This window comes from Vigna umbellata, chromosome 3 (genome assembly GCF_029865625.1).
Source record: "Vigna umbellata cultivar VRB3 chromosome 3, Vumbellata_1.0, whole genome shotgun sequence".
NCBI classification, from domain to species: Eukaryota; Viridiplantae; Streptophyta; class Magnoliopsida; order Fabales; family Fabaceae; genus Vigna; species Vigna umbellata.
Window position 1 is genome coordinate 5,428,799 of NC_142167.1, and position 26,133 is coordinate 5,454,931.

The 26,133-nt window shown below is 31.4% G+C and overlaps 3 protein-coding genes and 1 pseudogene across 4 annotated transcripts; 2 read left to right on the plus strand and 2 right to left on the minus strand.

Annotated features, from left to right (window-relative positions):
- Positions 1 to 1,947: 1,947 nt before the first annotated feature.
- Positions 1,948 to 7,845, plus strand: LOC124839202 (isocitrate dehydrogenase [NADP]-like). 2 transcript variants are annotated; one of them, XM_047314944.2, is made up of 16 exons: positions 1,948 to 2,056; positions 2,179 to 2,297; positions 2,886 to 2,929; positions 3,016 to 3,125; positions 4,255 to 4,292; positions 4,414 to 4,491; positions 4,585 to 4,638; positions 4,738 to 4,839; positions 5,023 to 5,114; positions 5,214 to 5,317; positions 5,446 to 5,514; positions 5,591 to 5,706; positions 5,826 to 5,860; positions 5,988 to 6,130; positions 7,319 to 7,441; positions 7,528 to 7,845. In XM_047314944.2, exons 2-16 carry the CDS (start codon positions 2,249 to 2,251, stop codon positions 7,619 to 7,621), a joined length of 1,251 nt encoding a protein of 416 aa, XP_047170900.2. In that variant the 5' UTR covers positions 1,948 to 2,056; positions 2,179 to 2,248; the 3' UTR covers positions 7,622 to 7,845. The 2 variants fall into 2 exon arrangements, with proteins under 2 accessions (XP_047170900.2, XP_087964570.1); XM_088108444.1 differs by lacking the exon at positions 1,948 to 2,056 and having other exon boundaries at positions 2,063 to 2,297.
- A 138-nt stretch (positions 7,846 to 7,983) lies between these two features.
- Positions 7,984 to 11,935, minus strand: LOC124839200 (serine/threonine-protein kinase RHS3). The gene is made up of 4 exons (XM_047314943.2): positions 11,538 to 11,935; positions 10,907 to 10,989; positions 9,587 to 10,392; positions 7,984 to 9,197 (listed from the first exon to the last, which is right to left on the minus strand). The coding sequence occupies exons 2-4, from the start codon at positions 10,925 to 10,927 to the stop codon at positions 8,327 to 8,329; spliced, it is 1,698 nt and encodes a 565-aa protein (XP_047170899.1). The 5' UTR covers positions 10,928 to 10,989; positions 11,538 to 11,935; the 3' UTR covers positions 7,984 to 8,326.
- A 3,500-nt stretch (positions 11,936 to 15,435) lies between these two features.
- LOC124839198 (mediator of RNA polymerase II transcription subunit 22a-like) lies at positions 15,436 to 18,147 on the minus strand. Its single transcript, XM_047314940.2, has 3 exons — positions 17,867 to 18,147; positions 16,291 to 16,356; positions 15,436 to 15,923 (listed from the first exon to the last, which is right to left on the minus strand). The coding sequence occupies exons 1-3, from the start codon at positions 18,035 to 18,037 to the stop codon at positions 15,684 to 15,686; spliced, it is 477 nt and encodes a 158-aa protein (XP_047170896.1). The 5' UTR covers positions 18,038 to 18,147; the 3' UTR covers positions 15,436 to 15,683.
- Positions 18,148 to 22,132: 3,985 nt separating this feature from the next.
- Positions 22,133 to 23,138, plus strand: LOC148201476 (uncharacterized; annotated as a pseudogene).
- The last annotated feature ends 2,995 nt before the right edge of the window (positions 23,139 to 26,133 follow it).

Here is a 26,133-nt window from a genome sequence, read left to right on the forward strand (position 1 = left end):
GATCGAAAGAAGAAAGAAGGAGAAAATTTAGAGAGAAGATGGAGAAATATAAGAAAGAGAGTAGAGAGAAGGAGGAGAAAATAAGATACTTGAGTTTTTAGAGAGATATAGATTTATGAGAAAATGAAATGAGTTGTGGTTTGAAAAATTCTAATAAATACTCACTCTCTTGTTTTTGAGACATCTACCCCTTCTTTCCAAGTGTCATATTCAGGGTTTGACACATGTCGGTCGTTAGTAACTTTCTCTAAATTCTAATTATATTAAAAACATCTTTAATATTGACTACTTTTACCTAAAAGTAATTAAACTAAATTCGTGCTTTTGGTTAACGACTTCAATGTGTTAATGGTGTTGAGAAGAAATCCTTACACATGTTGGCGACTTTGGTTTTAAATTCATGGATTACCTTACATGTCTTTGAGAAAGAAAAACTTCTAACTTTTTGTTACATCAATCGATGCCATGCTCTACTTAAATATATTAAGACAGATAATGTATAATTAACATTTCATTTTTATGAAAAATTCTTAAAAAATAATTTAAAATTTCCTAAACTTTTATAAGTATATTTTTATCTTTAAGATATTTATTTAATAACATTAAATTTTGATAATCTTTTGTGTATTTTAAAAATACTTTTTTGAATAATTTGATTACTAAATTTTTAAATATTTTATTTGTTATGTAGTTTATTTTAAATAAGTTCTATTATTAAATTTTATGTGATTTTATTGCCATTTTATGTTAAATAACTTTATTTCATCATATTTTAATAATAATAATAATAATAATGTAATTAAGAATCACGTATAAGCTTAATAATAAAAGTTATTTAAAAAATTACATAAAATTTTAAAAAATATTAGTGAAGTTATTAAAAGAATATTTTAATATATAAAATATTATAAAAAATATTTTATTAAAATAAATACATCAAAATAAAAAAATTTGATTATATAAAAACATATAACACAGTAAAAAGTTAAAAAATACATTAATTAAATTCTTAAAATAAAAAAAAAGAAAAATATGTTTATATCTAAATATAAGGAATGCAGAAAAATTCATAGAAGAGAAAGAAGTAAAAAAAAAAAGTTAGGTTTTAAGAAAGGAAAAAGAGTCTTTAAAGTAGTGATACGACTTCTAAATAACAGAAAAAATATTTAAGACATTGTAAATAGAAAAGAAGAAAAATAATGAGATATATACACAATTTTAATAGAAATTTCAAAGTCGTTTTCTAAAAGTATGATTTTATTTTTACCATGAAATCACTCACGAAATTATGATTTCAGTTTAATTATTTATAGACACAAGTAGTCATGTCATTACAGTGTAAATTCATTTTAGGTTGAAATCATTAATATCAAACACGATTTTAATATAACCAATATTTAGATAGAAGTCGTCATCTGCAGGTATAATTTTAGTTTAATAAGATTTACTTTTGGTTAAACTCATTTAGTTATATAACGATTTTTTTTTTAGCTTAATCACGTCTGATTAATTAAACTTAATTTTTACAAAAATTGCTTTTGATCAGTACTACTTTAACATTGTTAAAAAAATCGTGTTCTTCCATAATTTTATTTTCAAAAGTCATAAATCATAAATTTCATCACTCCTTCAAAGTGAAATCGTGTCTACGAGACACGACTTAGTATTTTTTAGTAATTATATTAAAACTGAATCTAAATCCGTAATTTTGAAATTATATTAACTCAGATTTAGAAAAAAAAAAAACTAATATTATGTTGTGTTATTGAGCATGTTATTTTATAAAAAAATACTTGTGGCCATTTTAATGTTAATTGGAAGAAGAATAAATAACTATATTGTTATAATTTAAAAATTGGAAAACTTAATCGAACATTTATTAATAATAAAATAAATGATAAAATAAATAAGCCTTTTGAAATAATATAAAATTTTAATAACGTATTATTTTGGTCGGAAGTGGATGAAGAGGTGGAAAGAACAAAGGAACCATGATGTCTAGTCTATTATATTAGCAAACCATTCTCACGGATCCTTCATTCAACGTGATTGAACGGTAAGTTCAATGCAATCTAAGCTTACTCTGTTCATTGCGAGGCAGTGATCACGTGTTGATTCACGCCACATATTTTCTTTAAGTCACATAATCACAAACACAATCCAATTTCTCCCTTTCAGTGTGTTTGAGAGTTTGAATTGTTGATCCTCTCTGAGTTCACACTTTCACCTCAACCAAACTAGCAACAAAATGGGGTTTCAGAAGATCAGAGTTGACAACCCCATCGTCGAAATGGATGGTATGCTATGAATCACTTTATGCTTCTCTCACACTTCTCTCGTTATTGTGTTTATGTGATCTTTCTTCCTTTGGGTTCTGACGAATGTTAATAATAGTGTGAGTGCTTAGTTCTCTATCAGGGTGAGAAGTTGTGTGCTTTAACCATTTTTTTATCTGGGCTTTCAATTTCAATCTCCCTTTTTCATTTTTTGTTATGCTTCAAGCATTTTTGGGACCTGAGATCATATGGGGGGTCTCTTCCTTTATTAAATTTAATGCCTTTTTCTTGATTGAAACGTTTAATTAGGCAAAGCTAACTATTGAAATAACATGAAAAGCTTGTCTAGAAGATGGAAAATTAAAGCAAGTTGTGAAATTGAAGCAAAATTATGATAGAAAATATCATACTCAATAATAATTTGAAGTATTTGAATGGAGTGTTTCTGTCTATCTGATTTAGTCACTACTGAATATGCAGTTAAATTGGGGTCTCATCCTCATAGAATTTGTCTTCGGAATCATAGGATTTTTCCATAGAAGCTTAAAATGTGATTGGCTTTCAGTTTCTCGATCTGAATAATCAATCTTTCCTTGTCTTCGCATGTAGGGGATGAAATGACCCGAGTGATTTGGAAAATGATAAAAGATAAGGTAGTTTTATCTTGAGTTATTTTGGGAATCAAGTAGGTTTATGCTGTATTTTTCTTTATTATATTTTATCTTTATTTTTTTTTCAGCTTATTCTTCCTTATTTGGAGCTGAATATTAAGTATTTTGACCTTGGCCTTCCTCATCGGGATGCCACTGCTGATAGAGTTACCATTGAAAGTGCTGAAGCTACACTCAAGTGTGTGTTCAATCTTGATATTATGTATCATTTTAGAATTTGTTATCAGCCTCTTCTATTGTTTCTTCCATGATTATTACTAGGATAAAACGTGTAATATTGTTTGGTAGATATATTAGATTATTAGGTATCTTATATATTTTATCTTTATCATTTATTTTTAGTTAATTTGTTATTATTCTTTATTTATATTTTGGATTTAGTTCATATTTCTTTTATTATAAATAGAGTACTTTATGTATATATTTAACATAAGAGAGATTAATCTCATACAGAGTTTTCATTATATTCAACACTGTTAAAAGGAAAATACACTGCTGTCTTTTTTTTCTAGTGCCAAAAATATGATTCAGTGCATAGTCATGCTGACTCTTCACTCATTTAGATTTGATTAAGCTATTCCATTAATCCAGAAATGTTAAATAGATCTTTCATAGCCAAAATTGTGATCAAATTCTGAATATTGTATATAAATGTTTTGCTCAAGTGGTTGAAATGTTGTTTTTCACTCTCTTATGCTTTTATTTAGCAGAGGATAACTGAACTTGGGTTTCAGTGCCACCAAGCTAGTGATTGGTTCAACATTGAATCATCTCACTATAAGCTTGAAATTGGTCTCACCTACCTTTAGCCCTTTGACTTGCTCATATAGTCATGTCCCCCTGGTAAACCACTTTAGAGGTTCCTAGTTATATAATTGTGGATATTGGGGCTGTTGGGTTGAGATTTCTCCCTATACCTGGGATGGTATAAAAGGGTGCAATGCTCCATTCCATGGTTGTGGTGTACCCTAAACTGCCTTTATACTTGATGAAAAAATGTGATTTAAATGGAGATAAGGGCCAACTTTTTATATGCTCAGTTCTGTAAATACGATACCCTACAATAGTCTAGGTTAGAATGGAAAGAAAGAATTCTTGTAGTATAGCAAGAGGATATAGTTTTTAGGGGTATTTGGTTTAGATTGACATATAATCAACTCCAAAAAACATAATTTATGTTTTGATTTTATCATTTTTTGAATTCTGTGGATTAGAGTAGCTTTCCTTTTTGTTTTCGTTAATTATTAGAGAAACTTGTCTCACACACTGAGGTCTCCTAACATGCCAGGGAAAATTTTTCATTGCAGGTATAATGTAGCAATCAAATGTGCTACTATAACTCCAGGTATTCACAGATGTTCTAAGCTGGAATGATGCATACTTTTTTCCATGTCATGACTTACGGTTATGTAGTAACTTGATATGCATTATGAATGAAATTCACATGCAAAGTTTTTCTGTCATAGATGAAACTCGGGTCAAGGAGTTTAACTTAAAACAAATGTGGAGAAGTCCAAATGGGACGATCCGGAACATTTTAAATGGTAACTAAACTTTCTAATGGTTTTTATATCCTTGCTTTGTTTTCTGAATTTGATCTGACATCTAGGGGAACATTCAATCTTTATGTTCTACAGGTACAGTTTTTAGAGAGCCAATTATATGTAAAAACATCCCGCGTCTTGTTTCAGGTTCATAAAATGCTAAAGATTATTTCATATTTGAAATTTTGAATTTTACTTTATGATTGCAACTTAGCAAATGTTAATTACTATCTCTCTATGGTGTAGGCTGGACAAAGCCAATATGCATTGGAAGGCATGCTTTTGGAGACCAATATCGGGCAACAGATACAGTTATAAATGGACCAGGAAAGCTAAAATTGGTGTTTGGTAAATTCACTCTCCAGTCAACTTTTTGTCATGGCTCAAGCAGTTTGGAGATTCAATCTTGATGATGTTGCAAAGTTTCCCAATGAAAACTGAGAATTGATTGCTTTCAATTCCTAGTATGAAAGAGCTAGAGAGGCCTATAAAATCAAAGAAATCTTATAGTGTTAAATTGTGTGCTTACAGCTCCTAGTGGAGGTGAAGGAATTAAAGAGCTAGAGGTCTACAACTTTACTGGTGCTGGAGGCATAGCCTTGTCCATGTATAATACTGACGAGGTTTGTATCTGGATGATGCTTTCTTCTTCTTTTTTTATCATTCTTCTCAAATAATATCTTACTGCTTGGATGATAATAATGTATTTGATCTGGAAACAGTCCATTAGAGCTTTTGCTGAGGCTTCAATGAACTTTGCTTACCAGAAGAAATGGCCTCTCTATCTTAGCACTAAAAATACCATTTTAAAGAAATATGATGGAAGGTATGCTGTTATATTTTTGGTTCATCTTTCTTTGTATTTAATTGCTCTTCTGTTCTAAGTGAGATGCTATTGTAGTTGCTGTTAATCAAACCCTCAAGCACCTTTTTAACTCTTTGCTTTTGTAAAAGATTCAAGGACATTTTCCAGGAAGTCTTTGAGGCTCAATGGAGCCACAGGTTCAAAGCTGCAGGGATATGGTTAGTTGAATTGGCAATCATGCTAATTGAAACCTTTATTACAAATAGATTGCTAACTCATATTCTTGATTCTTAGGTATGAACACCGTCTTATTGATGATATGGTTGCTTATGCTCTTAAAAGTGATGGAGGTTATGTATGGGCCTGCAAGAATTATGATGGTGATGTGCAGAGTGATTTCTTAGCTCAAGGTGGATATCCAAATGCTCATGAATTTCACTTAGCTTTTAGTTATTCTTTGTTCTGCTGTTTCTGTTTATGGATGGGCCTAAGTTTCTTGAAATTCATTATAATAATTTCCATTGAACAGGATTTGGTTCTCTTGGCTTGATGACATCAGTGCTGGTATTGCTTTTCTAACCTTTCGTAGCATTTCTCTTTTCTGTTCATTCATACTGTATTTCCTTCTGGCCTTCTTTTTTCCACATTGCATCTCTAGTATGGATGTTCAAGAAGCTAAATTTGGCAACAGGTTTGCCCGGATGGGAAAACCATTGAAGCAGAGGCAGCCCATGGCACGGTAACTCGTCATTATCGGGTTCATCAGAAAGGTGGTGAAACCAGCACAAACAGTATTGCTTCAATTTTTGCCTGGTCACGAGGTCTTGCACACAGGTAGGGATTGCAATGGAAACTAGTCTGCTTAGTTATTCTTTATGCTAGAATCAGTATAAGTTTATCCTTTTCCATTCGATTTCATATTACTGAAGTAAGGCTGGGTGGTTTAAGAGGCCGTTGTTTGTGGTGTTTAAGGAAAAATGTTTTTTAGTAAAAAAGTATGTCTAAAATTATTTACAATTATTGGTTAAGGTTTTTGAAATGAACGCACAAGTTTGTGGTGCATCTTTTTATAAGTTAAGGGTCTATTTGATTAAATTTCTCTGTAAACAAGGATAAGAAAATTAAGGAAAATTGAAACACATTTCTCCATAATCTGAAGTAAATTTCTACAATGATGTTCTTAATTTCTTTTCTTAGAAGTGTTTTGAAGAAGTTTATCTAAAACGATTCTAAAAATTGACCTTGCGAAGTAAAGCTCCAAAATAGGACCCAATGGGTTGGTGTAGTGGTTAGGCACCTTGTGTTCACACATTGTGCAAACAATTCATGTAGTGACCAATCCATATTCAATTGCTAACATGTGAAAAACTGTCAAGTTAGGAACAACCATAGTATCACGACTGGGACCAGTCTCTAGTCAAATGAACTCAAAGAAACCCATGGTAGGACAGAAAAAAAGCTCCAAAATAGGATCCGTTCTGTAACTTTATTTATAAGCAGGAACTTTTTGAAATTAAAAATGTTAAAATCCTAATGTTTTGCTCATTAGCTAAATTTATTTTTTGTAAGAGGTAACGTGTGAGGCATCCTATCTAGGTTGACACCAGAGTCTCTAACAATCACATGCAACACAAACTGGCATTAATAATAAAAGACAAGTACAAAACTTGGGGTTAAAAACCAAACCCAAGGACAAAAGTCAAGAGAACCTATAGGATGGAAGACTCAACCTATTCCGGGAAAAGTCTTCCCGGATAAAAGACACACCAAATTAGTCCTTGAATCTTGGAACCATGAGGGGTGAGTCTATCTGCACAAATATTGTCTTGACGGTATATGTGAGAGTAGTGTATCTAAACTTAATTTTACTAGTATAAGTTGTATCTTCTTGAAAGGAAAAAACAGAGTACTACATGAAGATAGCATGAGCACTTTCTATTAAAAGCTTATCCATATATATAGAAAAAATAGGAAAAAATATGTTTTTCCTAAGCTTATTCAAATGCACGATGACTTTTACAGGGCAAAGTTGGATGGAAATGCTAGACTGTTGGAGTTTACGGAGAAACTGGAAGCAGCTTGCATTGGAACTGTTGAATTGGGAAAGATGACAAAGGATCTTGCGCTTCTTGTTCATGGACCTAAGTAATTTCTGGCACTCGAATTGGTCTTTCGAATTTTTTCTTTTAATGCTTAACAGATTAAAACTTGGTCTTTTATCTAATGTGTAGGGTTTCTAGATCCCATTATTTGAATACTGAAGAGTTCATTGATGCTGTAGCTGAGGAGCTGCGAACAAGATTATCTTCACAATCGAAGATGTAAAGTTCAAGATGAATGTATCCATTATATGTTCTCCATTTCCTTAATTTTTCTTTTTCTTTCTTGAAGGAGGGAATTCCATTGCTTCTCAGTTAAACATTTTAGAGTATATAACATTCTGAAAACTGAATTTTGTAAACAGTAGTGCTACTTTGAAATACCTTACGACAATATTGAAGAAAATAAAAAAAAAAAACAATAAGGGAAAAATAACTTTCTTGAACGAATTTACATGCCTTGTGTTTTACAATGTATATTTCTCAGAAATGTCTTCAATTTTCTGTAGGGAAAGAAGGTGGAGGTGACAATTTGTAGAGTGTATTCCTGTCAAACTGTGTTTTTAACCAAATATATGACTTGTACTAAAAATACTCCAAATCTGAGATCACCAAAATTACATTTTGCTTGAGCCAACAGAACTCTATATTTGAAGAACTCATGTCGTGTACCATAAACATCTTGTCATTGTCAAAACATATTCTGAACACTGAATTTTGCAAGCAGTGCTACTCTGGAAGTCCTTACAACAATATTAAAGACATTTTCAAAAAAATGGGGGGAAAAGAATGTTTTTGAACAAATTTACATATTTGTTTACATTCTATGTTTCTCATAGAAGTCTTCAATTTTCTTGGGGAAGAGAGGTGACACTTTGTACAGTATATTCTTGTCAAAGAAGTGTGTTATATCCATATAAAACTTTTACTGCTAAAAATACTCAAAATCTACGTAAGAATCACTAGCATTATGGTTGTGTTTATCATTAGCAATATCTGCCATCTTCTTGTCCACCGGGGGTGGTGTGTCTTTGCTGGCATACTTGGTGAAGTCTATAGTATCTGGTATGTGTGGAGGTGTGGCACTTCTGACTAGAGCCCAGTTCATTCCCTCAAAAAATGGGTGCTGTTTTATCTCCGTAGCTCCTCTTTTATATGCAATTCTCTTCTGAGGCTCTTTCACAAGCAATCCCCTAATAAGGTCACGAGCCACTGAACTGACCTGAGGAGTTTCTGGGAACCTAAGTGGTTGTCCAACAACATTAAAAAGTGTGGCTTTATACCCTGCACCCTTGAAAGGGGTTGATCCATGCAACAGCTCATACAAGAAGATTCCAAAAGTCCACCAATCTACTGCACTACCATGACCCTCTCCTTTGATAATCTCAGGAGCAAGATACTCATGTGTTCCTACAAATGACATTGATCTCACATTGGTAGGTTCTGCCATCAGTTCAGGAAGGCGTGCTCCACCAACCAATAGGCCAAAATCCGACTTTGCCTTGCGGTTCTTCTTTGAAGGTAAAATGCGCGGAAAAAAACTAGATGCTTGAGTTGTGCTTGCTTGGTCATCACTTAGTACGCCACTGGAGTCACTGTTGCCACCACTATTGTTGCTTGCATGGGCAGATGAAGATTTGACTAGTGTAGGACTGACGGAGCAGCGAAGGGATAAGTCAAAATCTGAGAGCATGATGTGCCCCTCATCTCTCACTAGAAGATTTTCTGGTTTTAAGTCTCTGTATACAATGCCAAGCATGTGCAGGTACTCCAGAGCTAGCAAAACCTCTGAGGCATAAAACCTATCACAAGATTTTTAAGCATATAAGTACTGAAGTTGATCTACAAACTGAAATCAGATGGTTAACACAAGTCCCTGCTGATGGCAAAATGATATAAACATGAAATACTAATGAGTGCCCAGCCTTTGATAAGGTAATGAAATAAAAAGAAAAAATCTTTTTTATAAAATAAATTAAGTTATGCTCAAGAGTTTTTATAAAAATCAAGAGTAATTACAAGAGTTTTTATTAATTAACTCATTAATGAGATACTTTAAAATTGATTTCCATTTCTTTTCTTCTAAAACTCTCAAGAAGAAACTTGTACAAGATATTGCAATACTGTTTACCAATTGCATACAAGGTTTTCAATATGAATTATGATTAGAAGATGGTGAGGTTTAACTAACCTGGCAGCTTCTTCAGAGAAGCACTTGTTAGGTTGCTTCTGTCGAAGAGTATGAAGATCACCTCCACTACAAAACTCCATCACTAGACAGTAAAACTTCTCAGTTTCAAAGTAAGAATACAAAGTTGGAAGAAAGGGGTGGTCAAGGAGTCCAAGAATCTCCCTTTCTGTCTGTGCCCTCAGAAGCTTATTTCTGCTTATGAGTGCTGCCTTGTCCATTACTTTCATGGCAAAGTAGGTCTTGGTCCCTTTGAGATCCACAAGGTACACACTCCCAATGTCTCCATAACCAATGCGCTTGAGAAGCCTGAAGTGGCTGAGATTGAGAGGGCCGCACTTTGAAATCATGTTGATAGCTTCCCACCTCACATCACCCCCAGTATGTGGCCTAATGGGTGCACTTGTGCTCTCTAAGCTGTTACTGCGAGAACCAGTACTCCCATGATGCGAGGTCTTTCCATGTGGGGTTGACACAGACACTGTCTTTGAATGATGATGATCAGGGTTTTGACCAGGCTTTTTTGTTGTGCTTGGACTTTGGTGTTGTTGAGGGCTGAAGTCAGAGATATTCCTGTTTGGTGGAATTAGCCTCTGGGGTCTTGATTTACCTTCCCACTTTGCATTATCAGATTTTGAAACTTGGTCCAATTGTCCAGTTTCCCTTCCTGAAGTGTGGACATTTGCTGCTCTGAAGGTCTCTTTTTCTGCTTGGTTCACATTATTGGGATGACTTGGTGAGTTCTTTCCTGACTTTGCACAACTGCTATGAACACTAGGGTGTGCCTCTTCTGACACATTGTGTCTCATCTGTGTTTATGAATGAACCAGAAGTTTTGGTTAATTCTCACTCAGTTTTTTCAGGCTCTTTTTTTTCTCCAAAAGTGGATGCATCCAAGGTTATAAATTGGGTCAAAGATTCATTTTGTGCTTTGAAATTATATTTCACATGAGACTTTTCCGGAGAGAAAAATAGAAAAAAACAAAACTGTTGGTTAAAATCAATTTGTGCATACATTGATTTATAGAAGTTATCGTGTCTTTAAATTTTATTTTTTATTTTATGCTTAAGTTAATTTTGTTTTTAAAATTACTTTCTTTTTTCTTCTTACATTTTACTCCCTTGAAGTTTTCACATATGTTAGTGCATACCCACTGCATAAATTTAAAAAAGCTGTGATGACAATTGCCATAAAAATACTCAAAAAAAGGACTTTTGTGAAGAAGTATAGAAATGTTGTGGCCAATACCATTTTTAAAACCTTGAATGCACTGATTGCATTTTGTGGTCAATTATGGGGATGCATAGAGATGAAACTCTTACCTCAGGTGGTAAATCAGGCATCTTGACAGGATTTGATCTTATCAAAAGGCAACACAATAATAACCCTTCAAGAGGAAGAACTCCTGAAAAGAGAGAGAGAAATAAGAAAACTCATGCAAATCAGTTATACAGAGATGTAACATGGACTGTTGAAACAAATCTAAATGGTAATAAAATTCAAACAAAACTCAACCTAATATAAGAAACTAGTTGTTGGTCTTTCCATAATTTAAGAAACTAAAAGTACTCAATTCCTGCCACTACCTTGATTCTGAAACTATGTAACCACTCAAATAATTGTGTTTGTGAGAGAATATACATATAAGTTAATAGGGAAGTTGTTGAACATGCACGATGCCATGATAGAAACGTCAAAAGAATAAAGAACGAAAAACTAAATTCATGGCATCCACGTAATGAAATGTGATGCAGATCATAGGACATGGTGACCATTCTCAAAGTCAGAAAGCAAGAATAATAATAATAATAATAACTATTATATTTTTTAGTGATGAGAAACCAAATCATCATCATTATTAATACTAATCACAGAGGCACATGAACAAACAATTATGGCACATACATTGAAGATTGATTATCCATAAGAAAAGAGATTTGGGGGAAATAAAACCTGAAAGTCAGAAATGGCATGAATGCTGATAACTCCCTCTGGTTACCTAAGAGCTACAACATGAGCAACAAAGTTTCAGATGCGTTGAAAAATGAATCTAACAGTTTTAACCCTTTGAAGCAGAAGAGAGAAAAATGATTGGGGGGAAAAGGTGAAGGTGGTTGGTTTAGACAGGAAATGACATGAGGGTGTTGAAAATGAGCTGGTTGTTGATTGGAGCACCACCCATCATCAAAAACACTAGGGTATCTTGAGAGGAAATTGTGGAAGAAAAGGTAGAAGATAGCAATACAACCAGAATTAGGAAAAAATCAACATTTATATATAGAAAATTGGCAAATCAAAACTATATGAAAATCAATGTGATTTTGGAAAAGAATGGATAGGCGTCATATTCTCTGTGAAATGGAAATGGCGGTTTAACTGCCTACTCCTATAGTGTCCATAAATTCACATCATCATATAACATTTTGTTGTCACCACCATTGCATATTGTATTTTCATTTTCTTCTCACATGGGAAAAGGAATAATTCTGTGTTGTTCAACATTATAGTTTGTATGGTGTACTGATATTTTTTTAAATCCTCTAATAATATTTTTTTTCTACTAATCTTCCTATGTGTTTTGTATCATAAATTTAGTATTCTTAAGATATGAAATGCATATACTTTGATATTTTATTTTTTACAAATTACAAAGATTTGTAGTCATATTATCGAAATATATAATCTTACTCCTATTATATTAATTCCTTAGTGTATATGGAGGCTCCAAAACTTCAAGTTTATCTTTGTTAGTTAATGTGATTATGTATATTAAATGTCATGGAGTTAAGGTTGATTTGTATGTTATTCAATCTACATGAGTGGTTTCTTTTATAATTAAGAGTTAAAGGGCTATGTTATAACTTTACTTATATCAATTTATTGAAAGGCACATATTTCTTTTTACACATTTATTCCTAGTTGCAGGAAAAATGTAAATTATTTATACATAAGAAACATTTTAGATGGTACACCATAAATTATGTACAATTCAAAATTAAAAATATATTTCAGATTTTATGATTTGAAAATATTTTAAAATGTATTTGAAATATGTTTAAAGATTCGAAAATATATTTTGAATTATACAGTACATGAATATATTATGAATTAGTATATATATAATTATGAATTGCATAATCTAAAATATATTTTTAATTTAAAAACATTTTATATTGTAGTTAAGAAACTTTTGAATTGGAACATATTTTGAATCTGGAAATGTATTACAAATCACGTAGTCCAATTTACTTTTAATTCTAGAACTATATTTTTTTATTGTAGAATCTAAAACATTTTAACCCTATAAAATAGTAAAGGTACATGAAGAAGAAAAAAAATGAAAATGAGGAAGAAATAAGCCATACAATTACAAATTTTTTCTTGTGTTTCTTTTAAAATGGTCAAAGGGCAAAATTAAAAATGTATTCATGATAGATTTTTTTTTAATTATTTATGTGCTTCATAATTAACTATCATCCATACATTTCCAATCTTATTATTAGTTAAATGTCACCTGATGTATGCATAGCTAAAGAGTTTATATATATATATATATATATATATATATATATATATATATATATATATATATATATATATATATATGTATATATATATGTATGTATATATATATATACATATACATACATATACATATACATACATATACATATACATATATATACATATATATACATACATATATATATACATACATATATATACATACATATATATATACATATATATACATATATATATATATATATATATATATATATATATATATATATATGAGTTTGTTAACGTGTGTACGCCTATTTTTCAGTTGGTACATTTTAACAATGTGTACCGGGGTTTTAGTAGACAAAAATACGTTTATATATCATGGATTTTAAGTTTTAAGGTTAAGGGTATTTTAATAATTTTCATTCTCAAAATTAAAAAAAAAAAAACCAAACCCTTACTCACGTTTCTCATTCTCTCAACCTTTTTCTTTCATCTCTCTCCCTCCAACCTTTTCTCTGTCATCCCTACTGTAGTCCCAATTGAAAAAATCAGAAACATTTGTCGTTAAACAATTTGTCTTTGTAAAGAGTTGAGTCATTGACATATTCACCTTTAGGCGAAAGTTCATTCAAGATCTCTTCAATTTCACCATCTTCACTAACCTCTCTAATTTCATCATCTCCATATGTTGAATCATCATCTCTAAAAAACCCCTCCAGGCCAATTACCAATTTTTTTGGATGTCATTATACTTGTGAAAATTAGATAAAATTACAAAAATTATAAAATGAAAATTTATTATAAAATCATTGTTTGTAAGAGATTGTTTAACAACGAGTGTTTCTGAATTTTTTTCCAAGCCAATTACCAATTCTTTTGATGTCATTATGCTTGTGAAAATTAGATAAAATTAGATAAGACAAAAATTATAAAAGGAAAACTCATTATAAAATGATTTTTTTGTAAGAAATTGTTTAACAACGAGTATTTCTGATTTTTTCCAGGTCAATTACCAATTTCTTTATGCTTGTAAAAATTAGATAAAATTAGATAAGACAAAAATTATAAAATGAAATTTTCACTGCTAAGGAATTAAGCGATGATAACTGTTGTTAAATTTTGGAAAGTTTCATACAACTTTTCTTTAGAGTATGGGTTCTTGAAAAGATATAAAGTATTATTTGTTTAACTAATTATTTTGAAATTATTAAAAATTAAAGTAATATATAATAATCATTTAAGGCATTACATTAAAAAACGTACTAAACTATTAAAGGTATTTGATATTTTGATGGATTGTTATATTTAAATAAAAAAAATATGTGATTACGTTCTCAACTAGAGTCCCTAAAATCATATTGGTTATAATTACGTTAATTAATATAATGTACTTTAATGAATTAAATTTATAAAAGTCAATTGGATTTCTTTATTTTTTTTATATTGTACAAAAATTTAGTATATTTTTACAATTTTGTAAATTATTTACACTATAATGTATTGTTACTATTATAGATATGAAACTAATTTGCTCTTCCATATGGCTTTAAAACAATTTAAGTACAAAGTTATTAAAATAAATCAAATTATTAAACCATAAAGGGTTTTGGTTTCATATTTTGTATTTATTTTTTTTTATTTTAATAAATTGTGTGGTTTCATATTTTGTATTTTAATATTTTGTATTTTTTTTATTTTAATATATGTTTGTCATCCATAAACTTTTGAATATTATGTCAACATAGTTATGTTTAACATAACTTATTTACAAACTTATTACATGCAAAGATTGTGCATCAAATTTGTTTAAAACCATATTGGTATACATCTTAATAATATAGAATACAACTAAAATTATAAAAGACAGAATACAACTTATCCGTTTTCTACATTTAAAAATTTAAAATTTTAATATTTTAAAATCCTAAGAGACTAAAACGTAACAAAAACATGATATCTTCTAAAATTACCACTATATCCCTTTACTTAGGCTTTTAAACTTTGATACTGTAAGGAGTCTCGTATCGACTAAAGCATTAATTTATAGTATATAAGTAGGTGCAAACTTCACCTTATAAACCAATTTTGTGAGATTGAATTAAACTTAAAATTTACTTCTTAACATGGTATCAAAACTAAGTTATAACCTATCATAAAAAAATTGGTATAGACATATTGTTCTACCTATTGTTCTACATGCTATCGAACCACTAATTAAAGATAACGTCCACTCCTTAACAGATATGATAGAAAAAATGTATATTTATATCTATATATAGTTTTTTCATCATCATAGTAATTTCAAGAAAAAGTTATCATATTCCCGTCCAAAAGAAACATGTTAACCAACCACATAATCTGAAATTCCTTGACTTTCAGTAATTGTAATCATATGAGTGGAAATGATTTTGACCCTTTGCTAGTTAATTCCTCATCTAATATGCTAATTACATCCATACACTGACTCAAAATGAGTGCTGCTATTTGTTTTCCATGTTCTCATTAAAGAAAAAACAGATTTCAAACCAAAATTAAAAACTACTATACTGAGTAAAGCATGATCAGCATACTGCATATAGAGATTCTTAACTATGGTTGCAGGTTTTGCATGGTCTTCTGCGCAGAAGAACTATAATGAGATTCAAGTTCTTTTAGGTTAGCAGCAGCTTCCTCCCCAACTTTGGATAAAGTATGATCTGTTTTTTCGGCCAGTTGATTAAATTCGATTCTTCTCTGTTCTACATGATCATTAAGAGAGGCAAATCCTGAAAATATTGCAGTCTGCTTCAGCTCTGAAACCAACTTCAACAGAGAATCAGCTGCCTGAACCTGGGTAATAAATCAATATAAAAAATAAACAGAAAAAGAAAAGATTTCAGTGACTCTTACTAAACCTTGTCAACTTAACCATATTTAACAAGTCTCACAAAACAGAACAATGGAGAGAATGACATTGTGACATTTGAAAGAAGTAATTTAATATGAATGAAAAACAAAATTATAGTCAATTAACTCTGCATTATATACGAGGTAACTGAAAAGTGTAATATTTCCAGTGTTCCCAGACACAATCTAGCACAAGCAAATTTCTCTCCAAAGTAATAAGACTTTGATGTATAAAATTCAAGTAAAACAATATATCTTCATAAGAATTCTTGCTTATAAGCACAAGAATGAACAGAAAAAGTACTCTCACCATCCTAGCAGAACGCATCTCCATCATAAAAGCTTCCTGTGAGTTTCTAACTGGTGGGTCATTTACCTGCAAGACTGCATTTCTTAAGTACAAATAACAAGATGCTCATAATGTTAGTGTGTTAATATATTGAAGACATTCCCGATTGTTTACCCTGGGATCAGAACAGGGCTTAGGACAGCTTAAAAACTAAATCATCCACAATCCAAGTAACCCCATGCATTCATAGTGGCTGTTGACAGAAACCAGTGCATTAATGAGAAGGAAAAAGTGGATAAATAGTGACTATCAATGAAGAGAAAGATAGTCTTTGCCGACATCTAAAGGAGAAAATGTGAACAAGAAACTAGTCAATTGGCAGAGACCAACTCACCATTTTAGTGGAATCACAAAATTACAGTTGGGTTATCTTTTTATTGAAATGGTAATGAACCATACACAATTTCCCATTTCAAAGGTTAACCAACTCCAAATAAATTTGCTACTGTCTGTCTAAATATATTATTATGTTTATCTATAACTAAGCTCCACCCCAACTTACTAGTAGCCTCCTACTTGAGCTATGGTAGGCCCCAAAAAAGAGTAAAACCATAATAGATCCTGGATGTAGGGGCATCATCCAAGATATTTTAAGAGTTTTTTTCATAGGAGACTCTTCCATAATGAAGTACTTAAGAAATGCAGTCTCCTCTGGTCATTCTTTAAAGGCAAATACTCATTATCTCAGCCTCTCAATGAATAAGAAAATGTCCGGATAGGTGGTTGGGACAGCCAAACTGACATTAGGGTGCCAAATGCAATTTACCCTAAAAGAAAAACATTAATATTTTATCGTCCCAAATCAAACTTGTCTTCAAAGGCAAATGCTTGAAGCAACACAACACATCTTTGAGCTGATAAAGTTGCAACAAACTCACTTTCAACATACAAGTCCTAAACATAAATCACTTCACTTTAAAATCATTTTCAACCAAAGTCGATTTTGTGAAATTAAAATCATCAAAAAATGACTCCGTAAATGTTTACCCAAATTCACATTCACACGGCAGTGACCAAACCTATCAATCGATTTCTCACCATAATTGGTTTTGAGACAAAAATCCAAAAGATTTCTCACCTTAAATTGCATTCTATCAGACAAACAATTTCACTCATCCTCAATGCCACCCCTCTTTTCTTCACTTCTAATCCAGGTTATTAAGAACATCTGCAACCGTTCTCAGTGTTTCTACTCTCTACAACAGTAAACTACTGCATCTTTAATGACATTGCTCATGGGCACCCTCAATATCAAGTAACATAAGGAATATACGAAATCAATTTAAAACCTTTCTTCTTATCATCCATGTTATTGCTCCAAATGCCAAGGTTTAACACACGATTAAAATCTCAGACTTATCCTACACATAACTTCTTAAAAAGAAAAATTAAAAATTTGTTTTTTTTCATGGTTAACATGAATTAAATTGTTAGGATGAATTGAACATCTTGTTTGGGTGAATTGAACATCTAGTTTGGACAAACTTCTCTAAAAGAGCTTTTAGATGGTAAAATAAAGTAGAAAAGAAACGAATACCCTTGCAACGTTGACGAGGTGGCTAAAGTTATCAACAATATTGGCAATATCACCTTCGACCCTTTGCAACAGTGTCTTCTGCTTCTGCGCTGCGGCTGAAGCTGCTGCCGCAGTGGGTCCGCTTCCGGCACCGGCGCCACCTCCTAACCCCGCCGCTCCACCTTTGTTCATTCTATTTCAATGGGTATTTACTTCTCAGTATAGAAAAAATGCCTGAGATTGGGAAGATCGAAAACCCTTCATCTGTGTCTGATGCCCACTCACTCCAAGGCACAAACTAAATGGGGTTAATAATTTTTAATTGCATTTTCTTTTAGTTTGTCTATTAATTGAATATTTTTAAATTTTAAATCTTTTAATGAGATTTTTTAAATAGATATCATAAGATTTAATAAATGTACAGTATCTATAGAATTAAAAATAAAGTTGAGAGTGTATTAAGATAATGTGGAAAAATGTAAGATCTATACCATTTGATAAACATATCAATTATACAGTTCTATTTATGATTATAAATTTATATAATTAAATAAATTATTTTAGTATTTTATAAATTTATCATAGTTTTTTTAAAAAAAATTCGTATAATTCTATAAATTTATAATTACATATCGTTTATTATGTTATAATTTTAAATTTATATAAATTATAAACGTATATAATTATGTAGTATATATATGATTTATAATTTATAATTATACAAATTATATAATAAACTAAAATTAAAATTTATTTGTAATTATCAAAAATAATTTTTCTCTAATAACTTTTATTTGTAATTTAAATATGTGAAATGTTCACACAACTACATACTTTATATACTTTAATACAAATGTAAATGAAGATATGTACACAAAAATAATTTTTTAAAATACAATTTAAGTATACACTAGATATAAATATATAAGGTTTAATACATATTTTTGTCCCTCGATTGGTTAGGTTTGCTTAAAGTCCTACCTTTTTTCTCAGATGTTCATAGTTGTCCCATATTTTGTAGAAGCGATTCAAGTTGGTCTTTTTTGCTTACGACATTAAAAACACTAATGGTGTAATTATTCCCCTGGCAAGAACTAAATGACCTTTCAGAATAGGAATTTAGAAGAGGATGTTTATACAGACCAACCAGTAGGGTTCATTGAAGAAGGAAAAGGGTCACATGGTGTGTAAACTTAAGATATCAATATATGGACTTAAACGGCTTCTCAACAATAATATCTCAAGTTCAATGACACTATTGTGTCCTTTGGATTTAAGGAAAACATTGTTGATCAATGTATATATCTGAAAGTCAATAGGAACAATTTTATATTTTTGATTTTGTATGTTGATGATATCTTACTTGCAACTAATGATCTTAGTTTATTAAATGAGATTAAGAAGTTTCTCTCTAACAACTTCAAAATAAAAAATAAGGGTAAGGTATACTATGATATCATAAGGACTATTAGGTTTGTCTCAGAAAACATGTATAAATAAAGTTTTAGTGAGATTCAGAATGACTAAATGTTCAACATCTCTCATTCTAATACATAAAGGAGACAAGTGTAGTCTTAAGCAATGTCCAAAGAATGATTTGGAATGGAAACAATGGAAAATATCCCTTATACATTTTTTGTTGGAAGTTTGACGTCTACTTAAACATGTACGAGGCCAAATATTTGCTTGACAATTAGTATGCTTGGCAGACACCATAGTAATCCAAAACTAGATTGTTGAAAAGTTGTAAAGAAAGTTGTAAGACACTTGCAAGGAACAAAAAATTATATGCTTACTTATAGGAGGTATAATCACCTTGAGGTGATTAGGAGTGGGTGCATAAAGTTGAGTTTGAAGAGAGAGAATTTCTCTTTTTATTGTGCATGCCAAGCAGAGAAGAATTAAAAGGTAAATTGTTTAGGTTATTTTGGTTCTTAAAAACATAATATGATTTTCTTGTATGCTAAGTTTTTTTTAGATATAATTAAAGATGGGTTTTAATCAACCTTTAAGTTGTGAGAGGTATTTAAAGGTTAAGTTAGGTTAGAGTTGGGAAGGATACAATTCATAACCGCATGAAAGGGAAAAGAAAAACCCTATAACCCACCTCCACACACACCTTGAGCGTTTGAGAAGAGAGTGAAGGATATTTGGGAGTTGGCTTGGCTCTTTGGACGTAATAAAGGAAGAGGACGTGAGAAAGGAGCGTCTCGCTAGCATCCTTAAAGTCTTGAACGTTTTCAGAAATCTCATGTAAGGGGAGCTTACTTTGCTGTGTTGGGTTGATGTAACCAATGTTTGAGTCTTTTGAATATTGTTGATATAATGACCATGGTTGGTCCTACGTGTGTATAATTATATGTATTGGTTGTTCTTGTTGTGTTTTCCTAGTACTATTTTCTCTTCTATGTTTATCGGACATGAAGTAGGGATAACATTAGGTTTATGGCCCGTGAAGATAAAATGTGTTTCGCGACTTGTGTTATGGAGCAATGCTTATATTTGGGTGCTTGAAAAAGGAAGGAGAGAAGGAGAGTAAGCGTGGCTTGAAATAGGCATGGTGAAATGCGATTGTTGAATCTGTTATATAGATGTTGTAATATATTGGTTTACCTTTGTTGAATCTTTTTGATGGCTAAAGAAATGAGTGCAGAGGTGAGATAATCTAATGGGTGACAGGGTTGCATGGTAGAGAGTTTTTAAATGAGTGTTTTAGTTTGAAAGATATTAGAACTTTGGTGCATGGGCTGTGAGTATCGTACTGCATGAGGATTATACAAAGAAAACGTTAACTTGTGGTTTTGGGTGACATGGGTATAAGATTTATGGCTTTTAAAAGAAATGGTTCATGTATATATAAGTGTGAGGTAGTGTTGAACTTTTGGCAAGCGTACCAATAGTCAACTGTAGTCTAATGATTTTTGAGTAAGAGTATCGATCCCACGAGGAACAACTTCAATTAAATAGATAAATTTATCTCAAACAGCATATATACAAGGGTATTCAAACTGATTCATAATGGATTTTGATAATTTATACTACGTTGCATAAAAGTAAAATATTAACAACAGATTAGTTAAAGAAAGTTTAATACGAGAAGTTGGGATTGAATTCATCTATCTCAGTCGTGTGCAATCTGAATGAATATAAAGATATAGCAACTGAAATTACCAATATTGATGCAACACACAAAAGTCATTTATATCGATTCCTCGCGTATAAAATTCATAAGATCAGTTCCTTGAATATTGATTCCTCACATATCCAACAAACTGTCCAGCATTATATTCAAGTGTTATGAGCAATTGATAAACTGAAATATGTCCCTAGCATCCCAGGATATCAAGTATTCTTGTTCAGATCAGATTTTAGAAATACTTTCCAGTCAAAACTAAAACCCACATTCATGAAACTATTGATCAGATAGAATCAAGCACTAAGAGCAGAACAAAAATACCAATATTGAATAAAACAGAAATGCTATATATAAATATCACCAGATTACATCCGAGTTCGAATCGATTACATTCAATCCCAAGAGAAAAGATCAGCCACTCGTGGTGGCGTTGACATTCTAAGAGATGAAGAAGAAGATCCTACAGCTAAAGTGGAAGAAAAACTCTTTGGGTAGCTCTGTGTCTTCTTTTCTACGTGCTCTCTATCTTCTTTCTTTCTTTCTAAATCATTAGTATATATACTACGCGAATTCTCGCTTAAGCTAGATGATTTCGCTTAAGCGAGAAGAAACTTCTTGGAGAAGATAGTCATTTTCGCTTAAGCGAGAATGACTTTTAAATCAATGGCTTCTTGGATGAATATAGCTTAAGCGAGATCATTTTAGCTTGGGCGAATTGTTGCAGGATTTACTCTTCTCTGTTTTCTCTTTTCTCTTAATTTACCTGGAACATATACAAAATAGGGATCAAATGATTTCCTTTTAATCAACAACTCGGAAACATGTGATTGCATTTCATCTTTCTTAGATTGGGGAAAATTGATACAAATGTACACAATTTAATACAGAAGTGCCAAAATTTCATATGAAAATTTACTACTTTTTTGCATTTATCAGGTAGTAACACTAGGTGCCTAATAAAGAAGTAAAATGGCTTTTGAAGTTTTAAGGTTGATTCACGTGTATGTGCAATAGATTGGTAAGGTAGGACTGTGAGAGATTAACAGTTGATGGAAAGTAAGTTAGTAGGGCCAAGTTTAAGAAATTGGAATAGTGTAATAATTAAATGCAAAGTCTTTTATTGGTGCAACAAAAGTTTTGGTATGTTACGTATGCGGTAAGATTTCTTTGTGTTTTAGGTTAATGTATATTATATAATATATTATACTATAGGTTTAACAGTCTATTTTGTTTCCAGTTTAGCTGAATAATGTCAATCCAATTCCTCATTTTAAAAGTGTGTGAATTTAGTCCTCATTTAGTAAATTTTGTGTCAATGTCATCCCTTTCGTTAAATACGCACAAACGACATTAGCTTTTTCTTTCTCTCTCTTCTACTCCTCTGAATTCCTCTGAACACAACAATTTTTTCTATTTTTTAAATACATTTTAAATTTAAAAATCTAATCTTGTTTTTTTTTGTTTCTTTCGAATCCCTTTTTCTTTTTTTTCTCATGCATAACCACATTTTATTCTTTCACTTTCATCGCAAAAATCCCACCCATCACCATGTCCATTCTCATCCATTGCTCAGAACTGTTCTTGGTCCCGAAAAAAGTGCACTACCTTAACCCTAGAACTAATAAGCTCTACAACTTCCGCTAAAAAAGGACAAGACAATTGGGTTAAAAATGATGTGTCTATAAACATATCTATTTCTTTCATTTAGCGATGATATTGTACTCAAAGATCCTTTGAACACGTTCGTTGGCATTGAGAGTTACAAATCAATCTTCTAGGCTCTACGATTTCATGGCAGGATGTTTTTCAAGGCTTTGTGGAATGACTTATCCAACGTGTGGCAGCCTGATGAGAATGTCATTATGGTTCGGTGGACTGTTCATGGAATCTCACGAGGTCCATGGGAGAACCGTGGGAGGTTCGATGGAACCTCAGAGTATAAACTTAACAACAATGGCAAGATTTTCCAACACTGTGTTGACAATTAATGTTGCTCCCAACACACGTCCTAAATTTAAAGTGCTGCGTGTGGAAGAATTGCTTCAGTCTATATGTTGCCCCTCTACTCCAAGACCAACTTATTTTGAAACATCATCGTCTACAAAGAGAACATCATGTCTTGTTGCTCAAGTTCTCTTCAAAAAATTTTGCAGATAATGAATGACAGGGTAAACTTTTGAATTTCTCCCAATTGGCCATGCGGTGCTAAAATCTACTAGTATGGACCAATAGGGCTTTAATTGGGTGTTGTAATTGGTTGAGTTTGAAACTCGAGTATTTTGTATATAAGTTGTATATACAATAATAATACGATTGCAGGTTCATATACATCATCACTCATACAAGTACTTCATATGTCTTTATTCCGATTTCTTACATAAACTAAGAATCTACTCACAAGGAATGAATTGAGTATAATTTGGTCTATAGAGATTAGTTCGGAAACACTTAAGTGTAAGGAACCAAAAAAAAGGTTTGATGAAAGAATTGTAGAGTAGGATAATAACCAGCTAAAAAAGATAATAAATTATATGTTGATACTATTAGAATGTAACGATTGAAGAGAAGAGTAGATTAAGATAAGTAGGAAAAAAGGATATTGATAAGTGAAATAGAAGATGAGGTTAAATCCCAGTTTAGGGGTTAAAGACAAAGTTAGTGGGTACAACCACAAGGGGACTCCGAACAACGTGCCTTCCTGTTCTTCGACCCATTCCAATGAACCAAAAGTCATTTCATAGGGTTTAAAAAATTTTCACCCTAGGTTTTAAATGTGAAAGTGAAATAATAAAATGTGGTTCTGCATGAGAAGAAAAGAAAAAGGGAGTCGAAAGAAACAAAAAAAGACCAAGATTAGATTTTTAAATTTAAAATGTGTTTAAAAAGTAGAAAAAGTTGTTGTGTTCAGAAGAATTCAGAGGAGCAGAAGAGAGAGAAAGAAAAAGCTAACGCTGTTTGTGTGATTTAACGGAAAGGACGATGTTGACGCAAAATTTATTAACTAAAGACCAATTTTACACACTTTTAAAATGAGGGATTGAATTGACATTATTCAACAGAATTGGGGACAAAATAGGCTATTAAACCTATACTATATTATATATTATATCTTATAGGTATTCCGTTTTAGTAGTTTTTTTATACTATATAATAATATATTATATAAAGTTTGTCATAATCCGTTATTTGATTGGAATTCTTCGAATATTATTTTATAATATTAGTTTAGAAAGATACACTGTTGTTATGTTTCAAAAGAATCTAATTAGAAATTGAATAAACTATAAAAGTATAAAATAAATAAAGTAAATAGTTTTAACGTAGGAAAACTTATTTAGTGTTAATTAAATGGTGGTTTATATTTTATGATGATATTGTGTATATGTAATTAAATTAATTTTTATCTGTGGCAATGTATTATTTTAAGAGAAATTGTAGAGTTTTGTAGTGTGATTGAGATAACATGACAATATTGTCTATTTGAGATGATTTTCGGACTGGTGTTATGTTGTTGGGTGTGATTTTAAATTGTTGTTATATTGTTTGAATGTTGAATGACTTTGGAAGAGTAATGAAAGTAACCCTGATACTTGCCCGGTGAAGCTCTCATGGTAGAGTGGCGGGGGTGTATACTTGTCCAGCGAAGCTCCAAAAGGGTGGTGAAAAGTGTATACTCGCCCTGTGAAGCTCTAAGAGAGTGGTGGGAAGTGGTATACTTGCCCGGTGAAGCTCTAAGAGAGTGGTGGGAAATGGGTTACTTGCCAATGAGGCCTTCGAGAGAGTGGTGGGAAATGTCGTAGTGTAATGGTGTCGTAAAGTGTACCATCCCGGTGAAGATCTTTAAGAGAGTTGTGGGAGGTGTCACTTAACCTTGAAGTTGTATGTAAGTAACCGGTAGTGATTCAATATATATGGTGAAAGGTTTCAACAAATTAGGTATGAGTCAGTGAGTGACCGAGTGAGTCTGAGTGTGATTTGGTTATTTTGACGAGATAATTGTATGATTATATGCGGGTGACTTTAATTTTGATAGTGTAGTTGTTAATGAGTTGTTTTGATGACTTGTTTCTGTTAGCTCACCCTTGCATGTTGTGGTTGTGACTTCCACCTGCGATGATCGTATTTTTTTTACGAGAGTAGATGTTGTTATAGGTGTAGCTAAAGCAAAGTTGAGCAACGAGATACGTGGGAGAACTATGGGATTAAAATTTCAACACTGATAGTTTTGTAATGAAATTTTATGAACACTTTATAGTTACATTTGATTTATGAAGTTTTCTAAATTCAGTTAAAATAAATAGAAGTTTTTATACAATCGATATTCTGCAATGGTATCAGAGTTAAGTTTTCAAAAGTTTTTGTAAACTCGTGACATCCCAGAATTGGGGTGTTATAGAGAGCACAATCTGTGTTGGTCTGCACTGCTTCAAATTAACTTAGAAAAGTGAGAGCATTAAGTTTAGGGTTTTTATTTTTGTGATATGATTATTTAACTTAAAAAAATTGGGTGAGTTTGTGAGTCAAATCGGCTCACCACGGGTTCAATTCGGAAGAGCCGATTTCTTAGTGAACTGGACTTAAAATTAGTCCGTACCGAAATCTCAATTTTTCTTAAACTCAACCCATTCTTAATCCATGGTGGATCGGGTTGACTCGAGGATTCAAATCCATTTTGATAGTACTCATAATCACTATGATTTTTTTTTAAATTTATTTATATTTAATTATGAATAATAATGAAACCAATATAATCTACATAATATAATTGATGTAATTATTAAAGCATTTATGACATCACATGTGCGTGTAGAAGTGTTAGAATTAATTAATAAATTAATTCAATTATATTACTCATGGGAAATATAATTATTGATCTAAATGCGATTTAATAAAATAAAATAATTATGGAAATTATAATAGAATAAAAAAGTAATACCATATGAAAGTTGGTTAATAAAGGAATTTAGGTTTTGTCTAGAATAAGACTTTTGTCACTCTTAATATAAGTAGACGTGAGAGGAAAAAAAGAAAGACTCTTGAGAAAAGAAAATTGAAGATCAAGGATATTGAATAGCGTATTATTGGATCTCTCATATATTAAGGTTACCATCTCCGTGCTATCATTTATGTGTGAGAATAATAGATTTTTAGG

Bases quoted from the DNA above. Each gene is read 5' to 3' on its own strand.
- LOC124839202 (XM_047314944.2), top strand. From the start codon at position 2,249: ATGGGGTTTCAGAAGATCAGAGTTGACAACCCCATCGTCGAAATGGAT. The intron at 3,126-4,254 runs GTGTGTGTTCAA...TTTTCATTGCAG, and splicing joins AGTGCTGAAGCTACACTCAA to GTATAATGTAGCAATCAAAT. The intron at 6,131-7,318 runs GTAGGGATTGCA...TGACTTTTACAG, and splicing joins TCACGAGGTCTTGCACACAG to GGCAAAGTTGGATGGAAATG.
- LOC124839198 (XM_047314940.2), bottom strand. From the start codon at position 18,037: ATGAACAAAGGTGGAGCGGCGGGGTTAGGAGGTGGCGCCGGTGCCGGA. The intron at 16,357-17,866 runs GTATTCGTTTCT...GCAGTCTTGCAG, and splicing joins ACCTCGTCAACGTTGCAAGG to GTAAATGACCCACCAGTTAG. The intron at 15,924-16,290 runs GTGAGAGTACTT...TTTATTACCCAG, and splicing joins AGATGCGTTCTGCTAGGATG to GTTCAGGCAGCTGATTCTCT.
- LOC124839200 (XM_047314943.2), bottom strand. From the start codon at position 10,927: ATGCCTGATTTACCACCTGAG. The intron at 10,393-10,906 runs GTAAGAGTTTCA...TCATAAACACAG, and splicing joins TGCCTGATTTACCACCTGAG to ATGAGACACAATGTGTCAGA. The intron at 9,198-9,586 runs GTTAGTTAAACC...ATCTTGTGATAG, and splicing joins TTCTCTGAAGAAGCTGCCAG to GTTTTATGCCTCAGAGGTTT.